The following is a 22,343-nucleotide window of genomic DNA, read 5'->3' on the forward strand; positions in this document are numbered from 1 at the left end:
TCTGAAGGTTAGGGTGAGACTTTCCTCTAATGAGGTAATAATGGAGTAGAATAATCTTGCCTCTGCCGGGTTAAAGACAAAATTTACCCCTCTTATGCTGCAGCATATGTTAAAAAATACGTATCGTGTAGTCAAGCTTCAGGGATGCTAGTTTACTGGCTAAAGTTTGCTAACTGAGAATACCTTCTTTTTTTTTTTTTTAAGCATTGGATTCGTTTGGAGATTTTCCCAGATGTTCTTGTCCATAGATTAAAAATGATAGTAGATCCTGCTGACAGTAGCTACATGCCTTCCCTGGTTGTAGTGTCAGGTAATTGAATTAGTTTACTCAAAAATAGGTACCTTCTGTCATATAATAAAAACTCCTTTGTCTGATTAGCCTTTTTTCCCTAGGTGGAAATTCCCTAAATAATCTAATTGAACTGAAGACAATCAATATTAACCCTACTGACACCACCGTGTCCCTTCTGAGTGACTGCACAGAAGTAAGTAGCCCTGAAACTGTTCCTTTTTGATGATCTGCAAATGCTTAAATGGACTCTTGGGCACTTCTATACTAACACTGAGCCCATTTTTTCCCCTTAAATAATTAATTGGTTGTATTTGTTTTGAAATTTGTATTCACAACTTATCAGCTTGAAAGAAAACAAATTTCCTCCTAATGGTCTGTTAACAAGTGCAGGGTAAATGACAGAAGTAGGTCCTGGCTTTCAGGTTGCTGTTTGCACACAGCACAGCTGCTCCCACATGTCGTTTTCGTTCCGTGTCTATGAGTTTCTGACCTGCTGTGTGACAGTGAAATGGCTTTTTTTCTTATCACACCTGTTCAGTCGAGTGCTGAACTATTTCTTTGTCTGGGTTGGTAATACCGTAACTTTGAAAGTGAGTCCAAGTTTATTATATCTCTTGCAGTTTTTTCTGAGAGAAATAATGAGATTTCTGTTAATACCTACATGTTAAAGATCAGTGTAACTCTGTCTATGAAATCTTCTAGTATGTCTTTCTACACAGTAGTTCAGCACTATTTTAATAAATTAAATAAACTTAAAATAATACAAATTAAGACAGTTTTACCTAATACCTATACTGTTGTCTTGTGAGAACCAGTTTAATTGGTACATGATAAAACACATTGCCATCAAGTCGATTCCAACTCATAGCAACTCTATAGGGCAGAGTAGAATTGCCCCATGGGGTTTCCAAGGAGTGGCTGGTTGATTCCAACTGCTGACCTTTTGGTTAGCAGCCAAGCTCTTTACCACAGCGCCACCAGGGCTCCATTGGTACATAATAGAGGATAAAAATATCAGTACTTGATTTTTATTCCTCTAAAAAGTTTATTGTAAGTAAGGAGTTTATTTTTAAATTATTAAATGCAGTTCACCATTCATTGTTGAATGTCATTTAATTATTTTGTGACATGCCGATTTATTAATTAATAATAACAATTGTGTTAATATGTTGGAGAAATGTAAAAGTGAAAGATAATACAAGTAGACCCCAGATTCTGACTGAGTTCCATTCCTAAATCTGTCTTAAAGTTTAATTTGTATGTAAGTCAGAACAGTTCATATGTAAAGTCAGTCAGTCAAATGTTTATCTTAGTAAATAGTATATAGCGGACCTTTCTATGCATAAAAAAATATTAAACACTTCCGGATACACTAAAGCATCTTTAACATGACAATAAAGTAAGAATAATTATAATGTTCTGATGTGCCTCTCAAAGTAGCCCGCATTTGTTATTATGAACCATTGTATGTACCTTGAATTTTTAATATAATAGGCTTTACGAGGGTTGGTTCGTAAATACGGGTTGTGAGTAAGTCCAACTTTCATAACCCAGGGACTGCCTGTAATACATTTTTCTGAGGAAAGCATAATCTTGAATTTTAATGAATTTTACTGTTAACTTGCTGCTAGGTAACAGTGCAGCTTATAGAATGTGTTCGTCATACTTCTGAATGTATTTGAATTTTAATTAAATTAGTAACTGCTTTGCTTCTAAAAGGAGCCCTGGTGGCTCAGTGGTTAAGTGCTTGGTTGCTAACTGAAAGTTCAGCCGCTGTGCGTGGCAGAAAGATGAGGCAGTCCGCTTCTGTAAAGATGACAGCCTTGGAAACCCCATGAGGCAGTTCTACTGTGTCTTACAGGGTTTCTATGAGTTGGAATCAATCCTGTGGCAATGGGTTTGGTTTTTTTGTTTTTGCTTCCAAAGACGATCATTCGTAAAAGGTGTAGTAACCTTAATCCAAGAAAATTTTCAATTCGAAACCATTTTTTTCTGTAATATTTGATATATACAAAACAGTGTATATGATGTGTATGAAAAGTATGCAGCCTTATGAGTAAATGACAAACTCCTGACCTGCCCTCCATCCCCTCAACCGAGTTAAGAACTAGAATATTACCTTTCTGGAGACGCTGCTGGGCTCTTTAGCATTCCCCTTCCTATAATAATGATTTATTGTGAGAATTTCCCACAATAACCAAAAATAGAATAGTATATGAAACCCCCATGAATTTGTCACCCAGCTTCAACATTTATCAACATTTTTGAAAGTTGTGTTTCACTCTCTCACTGCACTTTCCTCCTAATTTTTTTTCCTGGAGTGTTTAAAAGGAAGTCCTCGACACAACCCTAGTCCAGTAGTAAATATTTCATATCCGTTTCTAATAGAGAAGAACTTAAAATACAGCCACAATGGTACTGTCACGTAACCAAAACAACAAAACCAGTCGCTGTCAGGTCAGCCCTACTCGTGTGTCAGAGTAAAACTGTCCTCCATAGGGTTTTCAGTGGCTGATTTTTTTAAATTAGATCTAAAAAATCCAAAAGTAGGTTCCTCTGAGTTGCCTCTGAGCGGACTTGAACTCCAGCCTTTTGGTTAGCAGCTAAGTGCGTTAACATTTGTACCACGATTATTCTTTAAAATCATGTAACATCCAGTCAGTGTTCAAGTTTCCCAATTATCCCATAAACATCCTTCTGCAGTTGGTTTGTGTTTTTTCTTTGCTAAAGAAAAAAGAAAAAAAAAAAGGTATTATTTCTTCTACAGAGTCCTTGTGTTCTCAATTTGTCATTTACATTCTCATGGTTTTGTTCACCTGTATCTCCTTTGAAGTCACAGACAGATCTGATGGCCTGATCAAGTCCAGTTAGGGCAATAAAAAGTTGGGTACTTCTTGCTGCATTCCTGCTCATTCACATGAAATATTGGGGATAAGGGGCAATTGTAAATGACAAGACAGAGGTGCAGTCTGCCAAATCTTGGGCATGGGACATTCCACGGGACAAATAAACCAGCTTTAACAAATGAATGGCAGAGGCATAATGGAGGGAAGCTGAACCTTGTTTGCTTTCTGATTTGAACAAGCCGACAGTAAAAGACATTTAGGAAGGAATCAGAGTGCTTGGATCATTGGTAGCATATTAGTTGATAAAAGGAACTATTTATTGTTATAACTAGTAATAATAATGTGGATATGTTTAAAAACTTGTGATGCCTAGAATGTCTTTGAGATTGTCCGTATATGAACAAGGCTTGCCATTTATGTTGGTAATTGTTGAACTGGGTGATGGATTCACAGGGTTCTTTATACTGTTTTCTCTCGTTTGTGTATATTCAAATATTTTTTTTGTTTGTTTAAAAAATTATGAAGACTCTGTGACTACCTGGCATGTAATCATTTGCTTATTAGTTAATACATCTTCGTTTAAGAAAACTCTGACACAGGTTTGAAGTCATTCAGTATGGCTATCATACTCTTTAATTTTAGTAAGAAAACCAGTGTGAGTCCCATGCCTTGGATAGACACATTTGATGAATTAAGAACTTATTTTCAAGCAAACCCTACTCAGACACAACTGCACTCACTTTGCCTAGCTCACTTGATATGTCCAGAACTTAAATAAAAGTAGTCTGATTTCCCCCACATCCCATGGGATGTATCTGAAGCATTCTGCTTTCTAGTTAAAATATTTAATGTGTTTGTTCCCAAAAATCTGTGGCTCATTGTCTTGCTGTCTAGTATCACAGGTATATTGAAATTGCTATCAAGCAGTGCAGGAGCTCAGGAATAGATTGTAAAATCCATGGTCTTATCATACTGGGAAGGATTCGTGCAGAGGAGGAAGACTTGGCTGCAGTTCCTTTCTTAGCTTCAGACAACGAGGAGGAAGAAGATGATAAAGGCAGCAGTGGGAGGTGAGAGTTATTGGTTATTAACACTGACATCCCCAAACGCTCACTTTCACAAGTAAACATTTAATGAGAGTGTAGCTCATAATGACAGTAGTTTCTATTTTTAGGAAAATGTTTAATGTATTAACATACTTAGAAAAATTCACTCAATGGCAATGAGTTTGTTTTTAATCTAGAAATATACAATTAAAAGAGGGAAATAAAAATGTTTAATTTTTATACCTGAAATATCACTGTTAAGATCTTGTTATATATCCTTCTATTTTTTTTTCCTGTCCCTAAATATATTTTCCTATGGAAATGGTATGGTGTGGTATATATTTTATACCCTTTTTTACATAGTACTTTATTATGCACTCTTACTCATATTAATAAATATTCTGTGATGTGATTTTTTTGTGGATTGCGGTGTTTCGTTGTTTATTCTCTTGATTCCTTATTTTGTGCAAGCACCGTGGCAGTGACTGCTACTGTATTTGCTCATTCAGTTCATATCTAGCAAGCACCTACCTCAGGTCAAGCCCTGTTCTTTGTACTGGGAATACTGTGGTGAATGAGCAAAATAAAACAAAATAAACCCATCGCTCACCTTATGGTGTTTACAGTTTAAATGGAGGAGCCAGGTATTAAATGGTCACACACTTAACTGTGACATGACAGCTGTGGTGAGTGGCACAAAGGAGAAGGTGTGGTGCTCTCGAGAGTCTCCAACGGGGGCATCCATCTGTCAGGGAGAACAAGGAAAATTTCTCCCCAAAGCCAGAATTACAGGAAGAGTAAGAGTTATCAGAGTAAAGTGGGCAGGAAAGAGTGTTTCTGGCAGAAGGAACACCCTATACAAAGGGAGGAGAAAGATACCGGCTATGTCTGTGTACATTTGTGTATTTGTATAAAAGATGTGTATCGAGGACTTGTTGTATGCAGGTGCTGTCCTAGCTCCCTGTTTATAGTTACAGAAGCAAACAAAATAGACTATCATTGTGTTCATGAAAGTTATATTTTCTTTGGGTAAATTGCTAACAGTGAAATTGGGAAGTTAAAAAAAAAAAAGAAAATAAATAGATATGTTTTTAATATTCCAAAGATACTGTTCAGTTGCTAGGTAGCAAGGTCCTTGCAGCCATCATAGGAGGCAAGTGTAGTCGCTGGAGTAGGAGTGTTGATGGAAGTGCTCTTTGCACTAGTGCTTTCTGGTGTGTGACATAAGTGGTCTTTCTTTCTGAAACAAAGGAGCTCTGCACCATGCTAATATTAGGCACATTCTCCTAGTCATGAGTGTGTAGCAACTGCGGTACTAAATTAGGTTATTCTAGGGTTCTGTGGTCTTGGTCTTTGAATTCTGTCTTGTTTATTTTGGAACCTTGCATAGAAATTGAAAAAAAATACTATGTGTGACACTGTCTTACATGGAATATGTATTCATGTTACATTTCAAACCAGTTGTATCTATGTACATAAATTTAATTAAATAAGGAACATACTAGTTGACTTAAATAAGGAAATCATTGGGATTTTCAAGAGAAAAGATTAAATATTAACATTTTCTTATTCAGCCTCTACTAAAGTAAATTGGACAAATATATAATTAATACATGCACTGTATTTTGGAAAAAAAAAAGTTTTGAACTTTATTTATTGATCATACTTTCACATAATTGAATATATTACCAAAAGAAAATTTAGGTGCTGAAAGCTTCCTGAAAGCTGTCATTAGCTGGCTGATCACTTTGGGTGACTCAGTGATCTGAGCAGTCTCTGCAGGGCTGTGGTCCAGCCGGGGTGGGCCAGACTGACAGTGGGTCCTCTGTTACTGCAGGTGGATGCATGCATGATGCCAGTTGTTAAATATTTTGAATCACTTCTGGTCTCCTGTACAGATTTTTGATTAAAAATGTGTTACAAAGTATTGCAGGTGATCACAGTGTACATGCTTTCCTGTGTCTGGTATCAGATGACTAAGAATTTCCCTACATTTTTATACTGAAACCATAAAATTTTGATTCCTTAAATATTCATTAGTATGTAACAATGTTTTAAAAAAATTCATCTATCTAGAACCTAGTCTCTGAGGCCTTCAGTCATTCATCCTAGCTTCTGAAGGTAGAATAAACGCAGAACAACAGAAATCAAACAAAAAGCCTAAAACCCCCAACGCAGAAAGCAGTTCATTAACACCTGGCATCAAACTAACAACCAAGAAAATGGAACACTCTATCTTGGTTTCATCAAGAATCGGAGTGCTTTGTTTACTGTTGGTTGTCTTCCAGCCCTCTATGGGCAGGTGAGGAAATGGAACGAGCAAGCTTCAGAGGCTTCTCCAGGTACAGAGCAGGACTCCCGGGAGGAAAAGGAGGGAGGCAGATGGGGAACAGGCGGAGGGCAGAGAGTGAAGTAAGAAAATAGCATTTCACCTCAGGACATGTCTGTATGTTACAGTACCTCACAGGTAACTAGGCTGCATGCATTTTATTCTTTCTTTGGGGATGAGGGGCGGACACAAAACAAGTCACCAAACAGATGTTTAGGTTTAGAGACATTGCTGCAGTCCCAGTCCCAGTTTAACGAGTGTTCTCTATAGTTACATCCATAGTAGCTGTTCATTCATGGAAATGGGTGAGTATTCTTACACGTCATCAAGACAGTTATGTTCGACTTGATATTTAAGAAGAAAGAGAAATGCACACACAGAGTAAACAAAAAGCTAAAATAAAATTCTAATATTCTAGTTTTGAAATTTTGACCCTCTGGAATACTTGTACATACTTGGAGTTTTATTGTATCAAAACTTGAAACAAGCGTTTTGATAGTGACCAGTGAGCCTTGAGTGCTTGAGGTTGCTTTCCTTTTTTCCCCGCTATGCAGGCTCACCTATATCTCTGTCTTTATTTTTTCCTTTGGTTAGCCTTATGAGAAAGAAGACTTCAGGGCTAGAGTCGGTGGCTACGATAAGAACCAAAGTGTTTGTGTGGGGGCTGAACGACAAGGACCAGCTGGGTGGACTGAAAGGCTCTAAGGTACCTTCCCCTCCAGCCATGTGCACCCCTCTGTCAGGGGCAGTGTTTGCTGTGCCTTTGTCCAGGAGACATTCAGCAACAGCAGTAATACCTCTTTTAATGTTTTTATAATGGTTTTAACTTCTGTATATTGTTTTGAAAATGAATTTTTCTGAAGTAATTCTTGGCATGAACTAATAGATACTATCAAATTCAGTTTCGGGAAAGCCTCTGTCCTTGGAAAATGGTGCACTTTAGAGATAGTGGCACGATTGCTGTTTTATAAACTAGAAAATACACTTTGAAGACGATTTGACAAGTGTATAGATAAAAAAGTATAGACTATAAATATATTTATTTTGTCTTCAGTACAGTAAACATTTTTGCTTATCGTAAACACAATACTATGTAGAATGCCACAGTGGTACAAAGATGAGCAAGATGTGATTTCTGCCCACTGGGCACTAGGTGTCTGAGATACTTCTCAGTGAAATAACCTCTGTGGGGAGAGAATGCTTTGTGAGCTCAGAGACATAAGTATGCATGTGTACACATACATCCTTTTTGTAGTCATTCAGCTTGACATCCTTAATTCCATAGGTACTTGGATGAAAGGTTAATTTGTGAAGTAGTTTAAGTTGCTTAGAGAAAAAAACCAGATTTTTTTAAGACTAGATGTAAGAAATGATGCATTTGAGCTAGAGTTGAATTCAGTGTCCCTTTTATTATTCCGTGTCTCTTGTCTGAGGAGCCACGAAACCAATTCCTCCAAATTTTAGTTTCAATAAGTGTTTCTGCTTCCTTTTAGTATTCTGTGAATATCACAGTCATAAGTTCCCTTAATACTTGCCTGCCTTGTTGAGACACTGAGAACTAAATTTAGGACTCGTTTATGTTAACTCTCCCAATACAGTGAATTTTTATCTTTATTTGAAGAGTCTTAAGTTACGTTTGTGGAGTACAGGTAAATGTCTCATTTGTGAGTGAGGGACTGGCTTGTTCTGCAGGTTCGGGGCCGTCTTTGGAAGCCCGCTTGCTCCCTGGTGTAGATGGAATTTTCACATGAAGGGCTGAATTTGGAGGAGTTAGATTTGACACTCCACAGTGTGCTGGAGTCCTCTCTTAGACTGTAGTAGTGACTGTCGACTGATAATTTCTGACACAGAGAGAATCAATCATAAAGGGTGTCTTAGACAAGGGCTTTAAAAATTTTAAATTAAATCACACCCACTTACAATGGGAAGTTTAAGCATATAATTTCTTAGATATGTCAGAATCAAAGATAATGAGCAGGGCATAACTTGAAGTAAAATATAGCTTGCCAGATATTTATATCCTTATTTTAGCCTTTTATTGTGGAAATCTTCAAATGTACCCAAGTAGAAAGAAAGAATAGTACTGTGGGCCCTCATGTCTCTGATATCAGCCTTTACAGTTCTTAACAGATGGCTGCCTCCCTCCTGGTTTATTTTAAAGTAAATTTCAGTAGATCATTTCATCCTTAAATACTTTAGTGTGTACCTCTAAGAGATAAGACCTCCTTTTGTTAATACAGCCATACAAATTAACAGTAATTCCTGCAAAAGCTGGAACTTGTGTAAGGCAGAAACTTATCAGAGAAGGAAAATTAAAATATTTTCCACTAAACCAAGCAATAGAAAACTGCTAAGACGGTGCCCTGTTGAAGGTGGGGAACCTGCGAGACCCAGAAAAACAAGGCAATCCCTTTGAGTTCCGACTCTTTCACAGGTTTCACTGTATCCATCTAATAAGGTTACTTATAATTTTAAAGGTGTTAATGAAATAGTTATCTTTTTCCTTCTTTTGCTTTTAAAAAAAAAAAAAATTCTGTTCTAGATAAAGGTTCCTTCATTCTCTGAGACCCTGTCTGCTTTGAATGTAGTACAGGTGGCTGGAGGTTCTAAAAGCTTGTTTGCAGGTATGATTACTTTAATATTTTAAAAATGTTTAATTATGCTCAACACCGAAAATTATAGTTGCTGTGATCTGAAGGTGAGTCCTTTCCCTCTGCTCATTCCTTGCAGTGACTGTGGAAGGGAAGGTCTATGCCTGTGGAGAAGCCACCAACGGGCGGCTAGGGCTGGGCCTCTCCAGTGGGACTGTACCCATCCCACGGCAGATCACGGCCCTCAGCAGCTATGTGGTGAAGAAGGTGGCTGTGCACTCAGGTACAAGCCCAGCATCTGTACTGTGTAAGGGGACGCCTAGAGTTCCTACTCTGCTGGTAACTGAGCTCCTGAAATAACTTCCCTAAGCAGTCCTTGAGTTCTTTTTCAAGATTTTCTTAAGTAGTAGGAATAAAAATGGAAGACTGTAGATCTCTGGGTGTTCTAAAATTTAATTTTTATTACTAAACTAGGCTTTTTGGAGGCCAACAGTTGTCATTTCAGGCGTGTAGGTGCACCCTTCAAGGGTCCGTGGTTCATAGCGTCTACACAATCGCAGAGTTCTGTTTTTAAATATGTGCTGTTTTTCCCAAAAGTGTCTGTGAGCCCAAGTGATGAAAAAGATTAAAAAAAAAAACCACAGTCCTTCAACTTTGTAAACCTTTATTGAGTGTTATTTGTAAGCACTGTGCTGGGCCTCTGGGGAACAGAGCTGAGTTAGATACAGAACTCAGCTCCTGCCTGTACTGAGTGGGATCAGGATTAGCCCCCATGTAATAGAAAATCCAAACAGCAGTGGCTTAAGCAAGATGGGAGTTTGTCTTTCTCCTGTGTAAATGTTAGGAGTCCAGGGCTATAGGGCAGCGCCATGTCCCTGAGGACCTAGGATCCTTCTTTCTGTCCATCTTTGTTGAAAGGTGGGTACCACTCAGCTCTAGCCAAAACATCTGAGTTCCAGGCATAGGAGGAGGAGGCAAGCACAAGATGGTATTTCCTCCAGCCCATTCAGCCCCTCTAAGGACCTTTTAGTGGAAGCCTAACTCTAATAAATGGCCTCTCAGTCACCATCCCCTGTTGGCACAGGAGACAGAGAAGTGTGTTTTCTCGCTAAGCACATTGTTACCCTAGTAATATGGGGGTTCTGTTGGTAAAAACGAGGGAGGGTGGATGTTGGGTGGACTGGGAGCCCTGTCTGCCCCAGATGGATAAAGAGAGGTCATGCTAGTAAAGACCTGAGGTGGGGAGAGGAATGTACCGGGAGAGTACTCCATGCTGGGGGAAGTGTAAGCAGGTGTCTTTTGGAAAGAGTGATAGGTGCCTTAATTGCAGATGGTGGCACTTTTCCTTAAATAACGCACTGTCAGGGTGCATGTCTCAAAAGTTTAATTGGTCACTGTGTTTGATACATTATCTAGTCACAATGTACTTACTTTTACTGTTTCCATCTGAATTTTGATCTTTTATGTATTTAACATAACCGGAATCCCATGAATAATCAGCATTATTTTACTTCTTTGCAAGTAAAATTCTTTCTAGGAGTTGAAATTTGTAATTTAATAAACTTCGCTTATTTTGCGTATATGTCACCCAGAAATCTTTTCAAAATACGAATCTTGATTCTGTTTACTCCTTTTTTCAACACTTATTCATTCTGTACATACTGCATGCCAGGCAAGGTGATTAGTATCCCGTGAAGTTTTTGTGACCAGCTTTTGGGAGCTCTTATCTACGTGAATGTTGCAGGTGGTCGACACGCTATGGCTTTAACTGTCGATGGCAAAGTGTTTTCATGGGGCGAAGGTGACGATGGAAAACTCGGACACTTCAGCAGAATGTAAGAATATTTTCTTCAATCTTAACTTGCTAATAAGAAGCTGTTACTGATAACGAGTGCATTTTTAATTGTTCTTTTGCAGAAAATTCAAATAGGGTAGATTATTTATGTAAATGGATCCTTAAAAAATTTAATTTCAATGAATATGATTTGGTTTCATGTTCTGTATTAAGGTTTCATAGTTGAGTTAATCTATAGATACTGTTTTGACTAGGTGTGGATCAATGTAGCTGTCCTTTTTTTTTTTTCCTTTAAAAAGGATGGATTAGTTTTGGAAAGGCCGATTTACTTTTGTCTTAGGAACTGTGACAAGCCAAGGCTGATTGAAGCCCTGAAAACGAAGCGCATCCGGGACATCGCCTGTGGGAGCTCTCACAGCGCAGCCATCACGTCCAGTGGGGAGCTGTACACCTGGGGCCTCGGAGAGTATGGTCGGTTGGGACATGGGGATAACACCACACAGCTGAAGCCCAAAATGGTGATTATACACATTTTTGTTGCTTACAGAAAACTTTACCATCTGGTGATTTCAAGAGAAGAGAAGCTTTGAGTCTAGGGAAGTTCATTAAAGACGTGTGCATTGTTAGTTTCAGTCTGTAGAAAAAATGTCTCTTACTTTCTCAGTGCCTGTGCTTGATTCTGTTTTTAACTTTGTGATTGAGTAGGTGAAAGTCCTTCTTGGTCACAGAGTAATCCAGGTTGCGTGTGGGAGTAGAGATGCACAGACTCTGGCTTTGACCGACGAAGGTGAGCACTGACTGTAATTCTGTGCTTCTGAGTAGACAGGAATGTTATGAAGCACTGGCCTGAAGTATGTATTTTTTTAAATCTAGGTTTGGTATTTTCCTGGGGTGATGGTGACTTTGGAAAATTGGGCCGGGGAGGAAGTGAAGGCTGTAACATTCCGCAGAACATTGAACGACTGAATGGACAGGGAGTGTGCCAGATTGAATGTGGTGCTCAGTTTTCCTTGGCTCTTACAAAGTCCGGAGTGGTGTGGACCTGGTAGGTAAAATTCCCCATTATCCCAGATGTGTGTGTGGTTGTGGGGGTCATGACGTGCAGGAAACATCTGGTTTGTTTGTCGGCCTCACCCTCAGGTGGCCCCACCCCCACCCCTACCCCCCCGATTGTCAAACCTTGCGTTTTCATATTCAGCCAGGTATCTTTGGCCTCTTTATATAGATATTGAGTTGGAGTTAATGACCATATTATAGGAAGAAGTTTCCAATTATATCTGGGTCATTTTCAAAAGAACACTAAAAAAATTTTAGGCCACTCATCTTTCCTGTTTGGATAAAGTTTATTTAGAGGATTTCTTCCACTCTCTTACCATGCCAGAAGTCTAGCGATAAAATGGGAGGAAAACCAGTTTCTGATTTCTTTGATCCTGAAGAAAATCTATGTGTGTTTCTTGTGAAAGCTTATTAAAGTTTAAAGGAGTGAACAGGCAACATTGACCCTGGACAGCATGACAAATACTGGCTTTGACTATTGTAACATAGAGGCAACTTTAGACAGAATTACACCATATATGACTTTTTAGAGGCATTTGAGGTTGTTTGTCATGCTTTTAATCCTTTATAAGAATACATATAACAGTAACATGAATATCCTAAAACATAATATGAATTATCTTGCTAGCAGAATTAAGGAATTAACTTGAATTAATGATATTTGATTGTATAACAATTTCAAAGACCTTGAGTACTGTGTGTGATGTTATCATTGAGCTTGCTTTAAAAGCTGTAGAACAATTGTTTTCTTATGTAGCGTTCCCAAACTGTCACACATATTAAAACTCACACTGTTGACCTCCTTGCAGGGGTAAGGGGGATTACTTCAGGCTGGGTCACGGCTCTGACGTCCATGTGCGGAAGCCACAGGTGGTAGAAGGCCTGAGGGGGAAGAAGATCGTGCACGTGGCCGTTGGTGCTCTGCATTGCCTGGCTGTCACGGATGCGGGCCAGGTAAGGTGTGGCTGCCTGTGGCAGTGTGGGCTTCTCTACTGGGGATGGTCATTCTTGATGAAATAAGGCACTCTTTGGTGTATGAGCAACCAGGGGGGAGGACTGTACCACTTGTTCACTAGCGTCTCTTTTGCCGCTTGGCAGTACAGGTTGGTAACACAGCGGGAATATGGTAGAAAATGCATTGATGTATGTTAGGAGATAGTGAAATTTCCCACTCTAAGCAGTTGAATCTGAAGTCCACATGGAAATGTGAAAATACTGTTATTGTTGGTAAGGTTTGAACAACAGTTTATATTAGTGAATGGTTAGTGAGGAGTTGTACTTGAGAAGTTTTACTCATTCTTCTGCTTCGACAGGCATGACAGACTCATAAATGAGATATATTTTTAAATCATTATGACAACAAAATTAGCACACTAGTTTTTGTTTTTTAAGCAAAATTAATTTAAAACTGAATTATAATTCTGTAATGCCAGGAAGCAAATTACTAGAAACATGAGCATATTGTTTTTGATAATTTTTCTTTGTAAAATAAAGGAAAAAATAAATTATTGCACTTAGCTCAAGATAGGACCTTCTTAGTTTTCTATAACAGGACAGAGTACATGAAGTAACTGGATTGATTTTAAATAAATGCTCGTTTTTAATCATGGCAGGCATTTCCATGGTTAAATTTTCCTCAGAATTTTAGTACACAGATGCCTTTTCCTAAGATTGCGAAGTGGTTTTCTCTTTGCCTTTAACAGCCTAATTGTTTCAGGTGCCTGGGTATGTTCTTTAAGCATTTTGAAGTAGATTTGAAAATGTTCTGGAAGATTGAAAAATTCTAATTTTTTTTGCAACAGGTATACGCTTGGGGTGACAATGACCATGGACAGCAGGGCAATGGCACGACCACAGTCAATAGAAAGCCCACACTTGTACAAGGACTGGAAGGGCAGAAAATCACGCGTGTGGCCTGTGGGTCATCCCACAGCGTGGCGTGGACAACTGTTGATGTAGCAACGCCCTCTGTCCATGAGCCAGTTCTCTTCCAAACTGCAAGAGACTCTTTAGGTGCTTCTTATTTAGGTAACACAGATTTGCATTTTGTGAGTTTCTTCCCTACGTTATAATGTTGTATCTGTTTAATAACACCAGCAGATTAGGGATTAGTGCTACCTTTGTTAACTCTCCATGGAAAGTTATATTGCACTCTGATATGCTGTATGCATGCTGAATGAAAATTTTAGAAGAAAATATGATCCTGATTCTTCTCTTTATGATCAGGTTAACTCTGGCAGGGTTGTTCATGTATGAAAATAGAGAAGATTCTTCATAATACTAACTGTTGGTTAGGTGTAGACACTGTATAGCTTCTTTTTATGTTTTAACATCTTTGTTTAGGTATAGGTGGCATACAATAAAGTATGTATTTAAAGTGCACACTTCAGTCTATTTTGACATATGTATTCACCATGAGAGCATCACCATAACCATAACCCTTCCTTTCCTTCATTAACCCCTCCTTCGTTAACCCCTCCTCCCCAACCCCAACCAATGATATGCTCTCTGTCACTATAGATCCCTTTGCATTTTCTAGAACTTTATATAAATGTAATCATACAGTATATATTCTTTTTTGAATCTTACTTTTTTCAGTCAGTATAATTATTTGGAGATTCATCCATGTTGTGTGTATCAATACTTCATTCTTGTTTATTGTTGAATAGAACTTCATTTATGGCTATACGTTAGTTGATATCTGTATTCGTTCACCTGTTGATGGATATTTGGGTTGTTCCCAGTTTGGGGCTATAAAAACACAATTGCTGTGAACATTTATGTCTTTGTATGGACATTAACTTGTATTTTTCTTGGGTGGAATCAGAGTGGAACAGTTAGATGTTCAACTTCTTAAAATACTCTTAAAACTGTCTTGCAAAGTGGGAACCACTAGCAGTGGATGAGAGTTCCAGAGTTCTACATTCTTTTAATGTTTACTAGATTTTTTCTTATTCTAAATTCATTTTCAGATTTTAGTTCTCCTGATTTTAGGGTCAATAAGTAATTTTAGAGTCCATAATAGCAGTTACTGCTATATATAAATGTATACAAATCTTGATATATATTTTGATTGTTGTTGTTGTATGCCATCAAGTAGATGCTGTAAATTTCATTCTTTTTTTTTTAATTGTTGTTCTTTAAGTGAAAGTTTACAATTCAAGTTAGTCTCTCATATAAAAATTTATACATACATTGTTTTGTGATCCTACTTGTTCTCCCTGTACTGTGACAGCACACCCCTCCTTTCCACCGCAGATTTCCCGTGTCCGTTCAACCAGGTCCTGACCCTCTCTGCCTTCTCATCTCGCCTCTGGATGAGAACTGCTCATGTAATCTCATGTATTTACTTGAGCTAAAAAGCACACTCTTCACGAGTATCATTTTATGTCCCATAGTCCAGTCCAATCTTTGTCTGAAGAGTTGGCTTCGGGAATGGTTTTAGTTTGGGGCTAACAGAGATTCCAGGGGCCATGTCTTCCAGTGTCCCTCCAGTCTCAATCAAACCATCAAGTCTGATCTTTTTACTAGAATTTGAGTTCTGCACACCACTTTTCTCCTGCTCTGTCAGGGACTCTCTGTTGTGTTCCCTGTCAGGGCGGTCATTGTGGTAGCCGGGCAGCATCTGGTTTTTCTGGTCTCAGGCTGATGAAGTCTCTGGTTTATGTGGCCCTTTCTGTCTCTTGGGCTAATCCTTTCCTTGTGTCCATGGTGTTCTTCATTCTTCTTTACTCCAAGTGGGTTGGGACCAATTGATGTGTCTGAGATGGCCGCTGGCAACCTTTTAAGACCCCAGATGCCACTCACCAAAGTGGGATGCAGAACATTTTCTTAAAAAACTTTGTTATGCCAGTTGACCTAGATGTCCTCTGAAAGCATGGTCCCTAGACTCCTGCCCCTGCTACTGTGTCCCTTGAAGCGTTTGATTGTATTCAGGCAACTTCTTAGCTTTGGTTTAGTCCAGTTATGCTGACTTCCCCTGTAGTGTGTGTTGTTCTTCCCTTCACCTAAGATAATTCTTGTCTACTTTCTAGTTAGTGAATGCCCCTCTCAGAGTTCTACATTTTTGACAATACTTGGTATGGTCAGTCTTTTTAATTTTAGCCATTCTCGTGTATGTGTAGTGGCAATTTGCATTTCCCTAATGACTAATGATGCAACTCTGGAAGTGCTTACTCACCTGTGTCAAGAAATTTGGAAGATAGCTACCTGGCCACCTAATTGGAAAAGATCCATATTTGTGCCCATTGCAAAGAAAGACAATCAAAGAAAATACAGAAATTATTGAACGATATCATTAATATCTTGTGCTAGCAAAATTTTGATGAAGATAATTCAAAAATAGCTGAAGCCATACATTGACAGACAACTGCCCAGAAGTTCAAGCTGGATTCAGAAGAGGATGTCGAACGAGGGATATCATTGCTGATGTCAGCTGGATCTTCGCCGAAGGCAGAGAATACCAGAAGGATGTTTACCTGTGTTTTATTGACTACATGAACACATTCGACTGTGTGGTTCATACCAAGTTGTAGATAAAATTACAAAGAATAGGATTTCCAGGACATTTACCCATATTCCTACACAGATAACGCACGCCTTCTATGTTTGTTTGCCAACTGCTCCGTCCCCCTATGAAGTATTTTCATACGAGCACTATGCTAAATTTTTTTGTACTGGCGCACATTATTTGTGTAAAAATATGGTAATTGTGCTCATGTGGAACCTGTACATGGATCAAGAGGCAGTTGCTCAAACAGAACAAGGTGTTACTGTCTGGTTTAAAATTGGAAAAGGTGTGCAACAGGATTGTATTCTTTCACCCTGCTTATTCAGTCTACATGCTGAACAAATAATATGAGGGCTGTATGAAGAAGAATGTGGCATTAGGATTGGAGGAAGACTCATTAACAGCCTGAGATACATAGACGATACAACCTTGCTTGCTGAATGTTATTGTCACTTTGAGGACTAAGGTGTGCCCACCCAAGCCTTTGTATTTTCAATTGCCTCATAAATGCAAAAGCTGGACAATGAAAAAGGAAGACCAAAAAAGAATTGGCACATTCAAATTGTGGTGTTGGTAGAGAATATTGAATATACCACACGCTGCCACAGAAGAAACAATTCTGCCTTGGAAAAAGCGCAGCCAGAATGCCCATTAGAACCAAGGATAGTGAGACTTTGTTTCACTTACTTTGGACGTAGGGACCAATTTTTTAGGAGGGACCAATCGCTGGAGAAAAACATCATGCTTGGTGAAGTAGAGGGTCAGTGAGAAAGAGAGAGACCCTCAATGAGATGGATTACAACAGTGGCCGCAGCACTGGGCCCAAACATCAACGATTGTGAGGATGGTGCAGGATCGCACAGTGTTTCGTTCTTTTATACAGAAGGTTGCTATAAGTCAGAGCCGACTCCACAGCACCTAACTACAACAACAGTGCCTAATGATGTCAAGCGTCTTGCTTATTTACCATCCACGTATCTTTATTGTGGTGGGGGGGCGTGTTTGTTCACATCTTTGTCCCATTTTTAAAATTAGGTTGTTTTCTTATTATTGTTTTGAGATTTCTTTATACATTCTGGATGCAGGTCTTTTATCAGATATGTAATTTGAAAATATTTTTCCTCAGTGTGGCTTATCTTTTTGTTCTCTTCACAGGTGGATTTTAAAGAACAAAGGGTTTTAATTTTGATGAAGTCCAGTTTATCCATTTTTTTTTTCTTGTATGGATTATCCCTCTGGTGTTATATCCAAAAAAATCTTTGCCTAACTCAAGAGCATAGATTTTCTCCCTGTATTCTCTTCTAGAAGTTTTATAGTGTCCAATATTTAGGTCTCTGCTTGGTCTTTGGTTAAATTTTGTTTATGGTGTGAGGTATGGATCAAAGTTCATTTTTTGCATATGGATGTCCATTTGTTTCATCTGCATTTGTTAAAAAAAATTGTCCTTTCTCTATTGAATTGCCTTTGCACTGTTGTCAAAATCAGTTGTCAGTATATGTGTGGATCTATTTCTGGACTCTCAATTCTGTTTTATTGATTTATGTATGTATTTTGATGCCAGTTCTACACTGTCTTTCGCTTTATAAAAAGCCTGATCAGGTGGATGGTCCATTAGATTTGTTCTTCTTTTTCAAAGATGTTTTGGCTATTCCTTTTGCATTTCCATAAAATTTTTAGAATCAAGTTGTCAGTTTTTATAAAGTAGTATGCAGGTGTCTTAGTCATCTAGTGCTGCATTAACAGAAGTACCACAGGTGGATGGTTTCAGCAAAGAGAAATTATTCTCTCACAGTCTAGTAGGCTACAAGTCCAAATTCAGGGCATCAGCTCCAGGGGAAGGCTTTCTCTTTTGGCTCTGGAGGAAGGTCCTTGTTATCAATCTTCCCCTGGACCAGGAGCTTCTCTGTTGAGAAACCCTGGCACTGCTTTTTTGGTGGTATGAGATACCCACTCTCTGCTTACTTCCCTTTCCTTTTATCTCTTGTAAGCTAAAAGATGGTGCAGGCCACACCCCAGGGAAACTCCCTTTACATTGGATCAGAGATGTGATCTTAGTAAGGCTGTTACAATCCCCTAATCATCTTTAACATAAAATTACAATCACGAAATGGGGAACAACCACACACTACTGGGAATGATGGCCTAACCAAGATGACACGTATTTTGGGGGGACACAATTCAATCCATGATATTCTACCCTTTGGCCCCCAAAAGTTCATGTCCTTGCTACATGTAAGATATATTCACCCCATCATATCATAGGAAAAGTCTTAAATCAACTCCAAGTCCAGAATCCAAAATTCCTCTTTATGTGTGAAATCTAGAATACAATTTATTTGCTTCCAAAGTACAATGGTGGAACAGGTAGTCACCAGCTAGACATTTCCATTACAAATGGGAGAAGTTGGAGGGAAAGAAAGCTTAACAGGCACCAATCAAGTCGGCAGAACACGTTACATTAGCCCTCAAGGCTTAAAAATAATCCTCTGTTTTCTGAGACCATTCACACAACAGCCTTGTCCTTCAGACTCTAGGTATTGGCCAAACTCTGGATTCTGAGTGTGGAGGCCCCTCGGCCCTGGGCTTCAGCTCCACCTTCCAGGCCCAGTGGAACAGCAGCTCTGCTGTCTTGGCTTTAGGTGGCCCCATTCTCCTAGTCTATATGAGTGGAGACTCCGTGCTTAGAACACCAGAGGCCATGGCTACACCCTTTGAAACTCCAGAGATTGAGGCCATACCTTTTGAGACTGAGGCAGCTCTGATTTCTGTGTTCCTTGTCTCTTCAGCTTCTGCTTCCTGGTTCCTTGGTCTCTCAGCCCCTCAGGCCTCACACCCGCTTCTGCCCTCCTGGGGCAAATGTTCCAAAGCTCTGTAGCTCCACTGATAAGTGCCTGGAGGCACCCCACTCTGCCAGTAAACTTCAGCCAGAAGGCACTCAGCTCTCTTGCTCAGTGGGTTGGCAAGCCTAGCTCTACCAATAAGTGCCCAGAGGCACCCTACTCTGCCAGGAAGCCACTTGCGCAAAGGCAGTCATCTCTCTCGCTCTGTGGGTGGGCTCCAGCACCATCTCATGCTGGTCTCCTGGTTCTGCTGCTGCCGATTCTCAGTTTCAAAAACACTTCCACGTTTTAGGTATCTGTTAGAGCAGCACCCCACTCCCAGTACCAAATTCTGTCTTGGTCATTTGTGCTGCTTTAACAGAAATTCCACAAGTGGATGGTTTTCACAAAGAGAAATTACTCTCTCACAGTCTAGTAAGCTAGAAGTCGAAATTCAGGACATCAGCTCCAGGGGAATGCTTTGTCTCTCTGTCGACTGTGGAAGAAGGCCCTTGTCATCCATCTTCCTCTGGACTAGAAGCTTCTCTGTGCAGGAACCCTGGATCTAAAGGACTTGCTGTGCTCCTGACACTGCTTTCTTGGTGGTATGAGATCCCCACTCTTTGCTTGCTTCCCTTTCCTTTTATTTCTTGTAAGCTAAAAGGTGGCGCAGGCCATACCCCAGGGAAACTCCCTTTATATTGGATCAGGGATATGACTTTAGTAAGGGCTGTGTTACAATCCCACCCTAATCCTCTTTAACATAAAATTACAGTCACAAAATGGAGGACAACTACACAGTACTGGGAATCATGGCCTAACCAAGTTGACACATATTTTGGAGGACACAGTTCAGTCCATGACAGCGGGTGATTTTGATCAGGATTGCATTGAATCTAAAGGCCAATTTGGAGAGAATTGACATCCTAACAATATTGAATCTTGCAACCCATGAACACAGTATTTGTCTCCATTTATTTAGATCTTTAATTTCTCTCAGCAGTGTTTTCAAGTTTTCAGTGTACTGGTCTTGCACATCTTTTGTCAGAATTTAATATTGTTGATAATATGGTAAATGGTATTTTTTAAATTTCAGTTGTTCCTTGTTACTCTGTAAAGATATTCAGTTGTCTTTTGTTAGTATATATAAATACAGTTGATTTATTTTTAAGAGGCTTTATCTTTCTTTATTCTAATACAAATATCTTTTTCTCCCCCCCCCCCCGACGAGGTGACCTTTAGTCTCTAGGCGCAATCTGCTTTTATAAATAACTGAAATGTGGTCTTCTGGCTTCATCAGTTAACTGCTGTACAAAATAGAGCCAGTTACTTAACCTCCCTGTGCTGTTTCTTTTTCTGGGGTAGATTAAGATGAAGCCTGACTTCAGTCTTCTCCTTTCCAGTTTTTATTACTCAGTAGTTCCATATTAGTCTTCTTATATCTCTTTTCATGTCACATTATGTGTATAACCTGTTCAGATTGTCTTTTTTCAAAATTCAACAGAAGTGTCTAGAGATTCATCCAAGTAGTTGCATGTATCAATGGTTTATTCCTTTTTATTAGGGAATAGTATCCCATGATATAACCATTAACCCATTGAAGGACATCTGGGTTATTTTTAGTTTTTGACTATTACAAATGAACCTGCTGTCAAAATTCATGTACAGGGTTTTGTGTGAATATAGGTTTTTATTTCTCTGGAATAAATGTCGAAGAGTGATTGCTGGGTCATATGGCAAGTACATGTTTAGTTTGATGAAAAATTGCCAAACCGTTTTCCAGAGTGGCTGCACCACTTTCTGTTCTAACTAGCAATGTTTGAAAGATCCAGTTTCCATAAAGATTACAACCAAGAAAACCCTATGGGGCAGTTCTGCTCTGTCACATGGGGTTGCTAAGAGTAGAAAATTGACTTGACAACACCTAACGACAACAAAAATGGCTAATTACCTTAAACATCTTTTCATGTCTTTGCCCACTTTCTAATCTGATAGTTTTTTTTTTACTGTTAAGTTTAGGGAGTTCTTCATAAATTTTAGATAATAGTGCTCTGTTGACTATGAGGTTTACAATTATATTCTTCCAGTCTGTGACTTGTCTTTTCATCCTATTAACAAGGTTGTTAACAAAGTAGAAGTTTTCAATTTTGATTAAGTCTAATTTATCATTTTTTTTTTATGGGTTGTCCTTTTGTTGTCCACTCTAAGAAATCTTTCTCTAGAGCCACATCCTAAAGTTTTCCCTAAAAGTTTTTATAGTTTTGTGTTTTACACTTAAGTTGTGTTTCTCTTTGTATAAACTGTGAGAATTAGGTTGAGGTTCTTTTTTTTTTTTTTTTACTATGGATGTCCAATTGACAAAGCAGTATTTGTTGAAAAGGCTATCCCCCTCCATTAAATTGCTTTTGTGGATTTTGTTAGAAATTAATTGGGCATGTTTGTGTGACTTAGTTCCCTTCCACTGATTTATGTGTCTGTCCTTCTGCCAGTACCACACAGTCTTGATTACTCTAGCTTTCTGATAATTTTTGAAATTGGGTAGACGTTACTTATTTTTTATTTAAAAATTATATTAGCTATTATAGTTCATTTGTCTTTACATACAAATCTTTAGAATAATCTTGTTTGTATCTGCAAAAATTCTTGCTACAGTTTTGATAGAAATTATGTTAAATCTGTATGTCAGTTTGTACTGTGTTGTTCATCTTCCAATCCATGAACATGGTATGCCTCTCTACAGATTTTCATTTATTTCTTTTAGCAGCTGTGTTTTGTAGTTTATAGAATACACATCATATACATGCCTTGTTAGATTTATACCTGTGTACTTTTTTTTCTTTAATTTTTTCTCATTGTACTTTAGGTGAAGGTTTACAAATAGTTTCTCATTAAACAGTCAGTACACATATTGTTTTATGACGTTGGTTAACAACCCCACGACATGTAAACATGCTCCCTTCTCAGCATGGAGGACCTTTTTTTATTTTGGTGAAAATATACATAGCCAAAGATACACCATTTCAAAATTTCTACATGTATAATTCTGTGACGTCGATTAC

General features: G+C 38.7%; 1 protein-coding gene across 5 annotated transcripts in view; it reads left to right on the forward strand.

The window, feature by feature from the left end:
• Positions 1–22,343, forward strand: part of HERC2 (HECT and RLD domain containing E3 ubiquitin protein ligase 2) — a 341,529-nt gene that overhangs the window by 224,172 nt on the left and 95,014 nt on the right. For all 5 annotated transcript variants that reach the window (XM_004372619.2, XM_023727841.1, XM_023727839.1 and 2 more), the window contains 12 exons: positions 205–310; positions 394–485; positions 4,033–4,208; positions 7,108–7,219; positions 9,056–9,137; positions 9,244–9,387; positions 10,849–10,939; positions 11,240–11,417; positions 11,605–11,686; positions 11,773–11,944; positions 12,765–12,909; positions 13,758–13,983. In XM_004372619.2, coding sequence (XP_004372676.1) covers positions 205–310; positions 394–485; positions 4,033–4,208; positions 7,108–7,219; positions 9,056–9,137; positions 9,244–9,387; positions 10,849–10,939; positions 11,240–11,417; positions 11,605–11,686; positions 11,773–11,944; positions 12,765–12,909; positions 13,758–13,983 — 1,606 coding nt within the window. The remainder of the gene's footprint in view (positions 1–204; positions 311–393; positions 486–4,032; positions 4,209–7,107; positions 7,220–9,055; positions 9,138–9,243; positions 9,388–10,848; positions 10,940–11,239; positions 11,418–11,604; positions 11,687–11,772; positions 11,945–12,764; positions 12,910–13,757; positions 13,984–22,343) is intronic.

This window comes from Trichechus manatus, unplaced genomic scaffold (assembly GCF_000243295.1).
Source record: "Trichechus manatus latirostris isolate Lorelei unplaced genomic scaffold, TriManLat1.0 scaffold00019, whole genome shotgun sequence".
Taxonomy (NCBI): domain Eukaryota; kingdom Metazoa; phylum Chordata; class Mammalia; order Sirenia; family Trichechidae; genus Trichechus; species Trichechus manatus.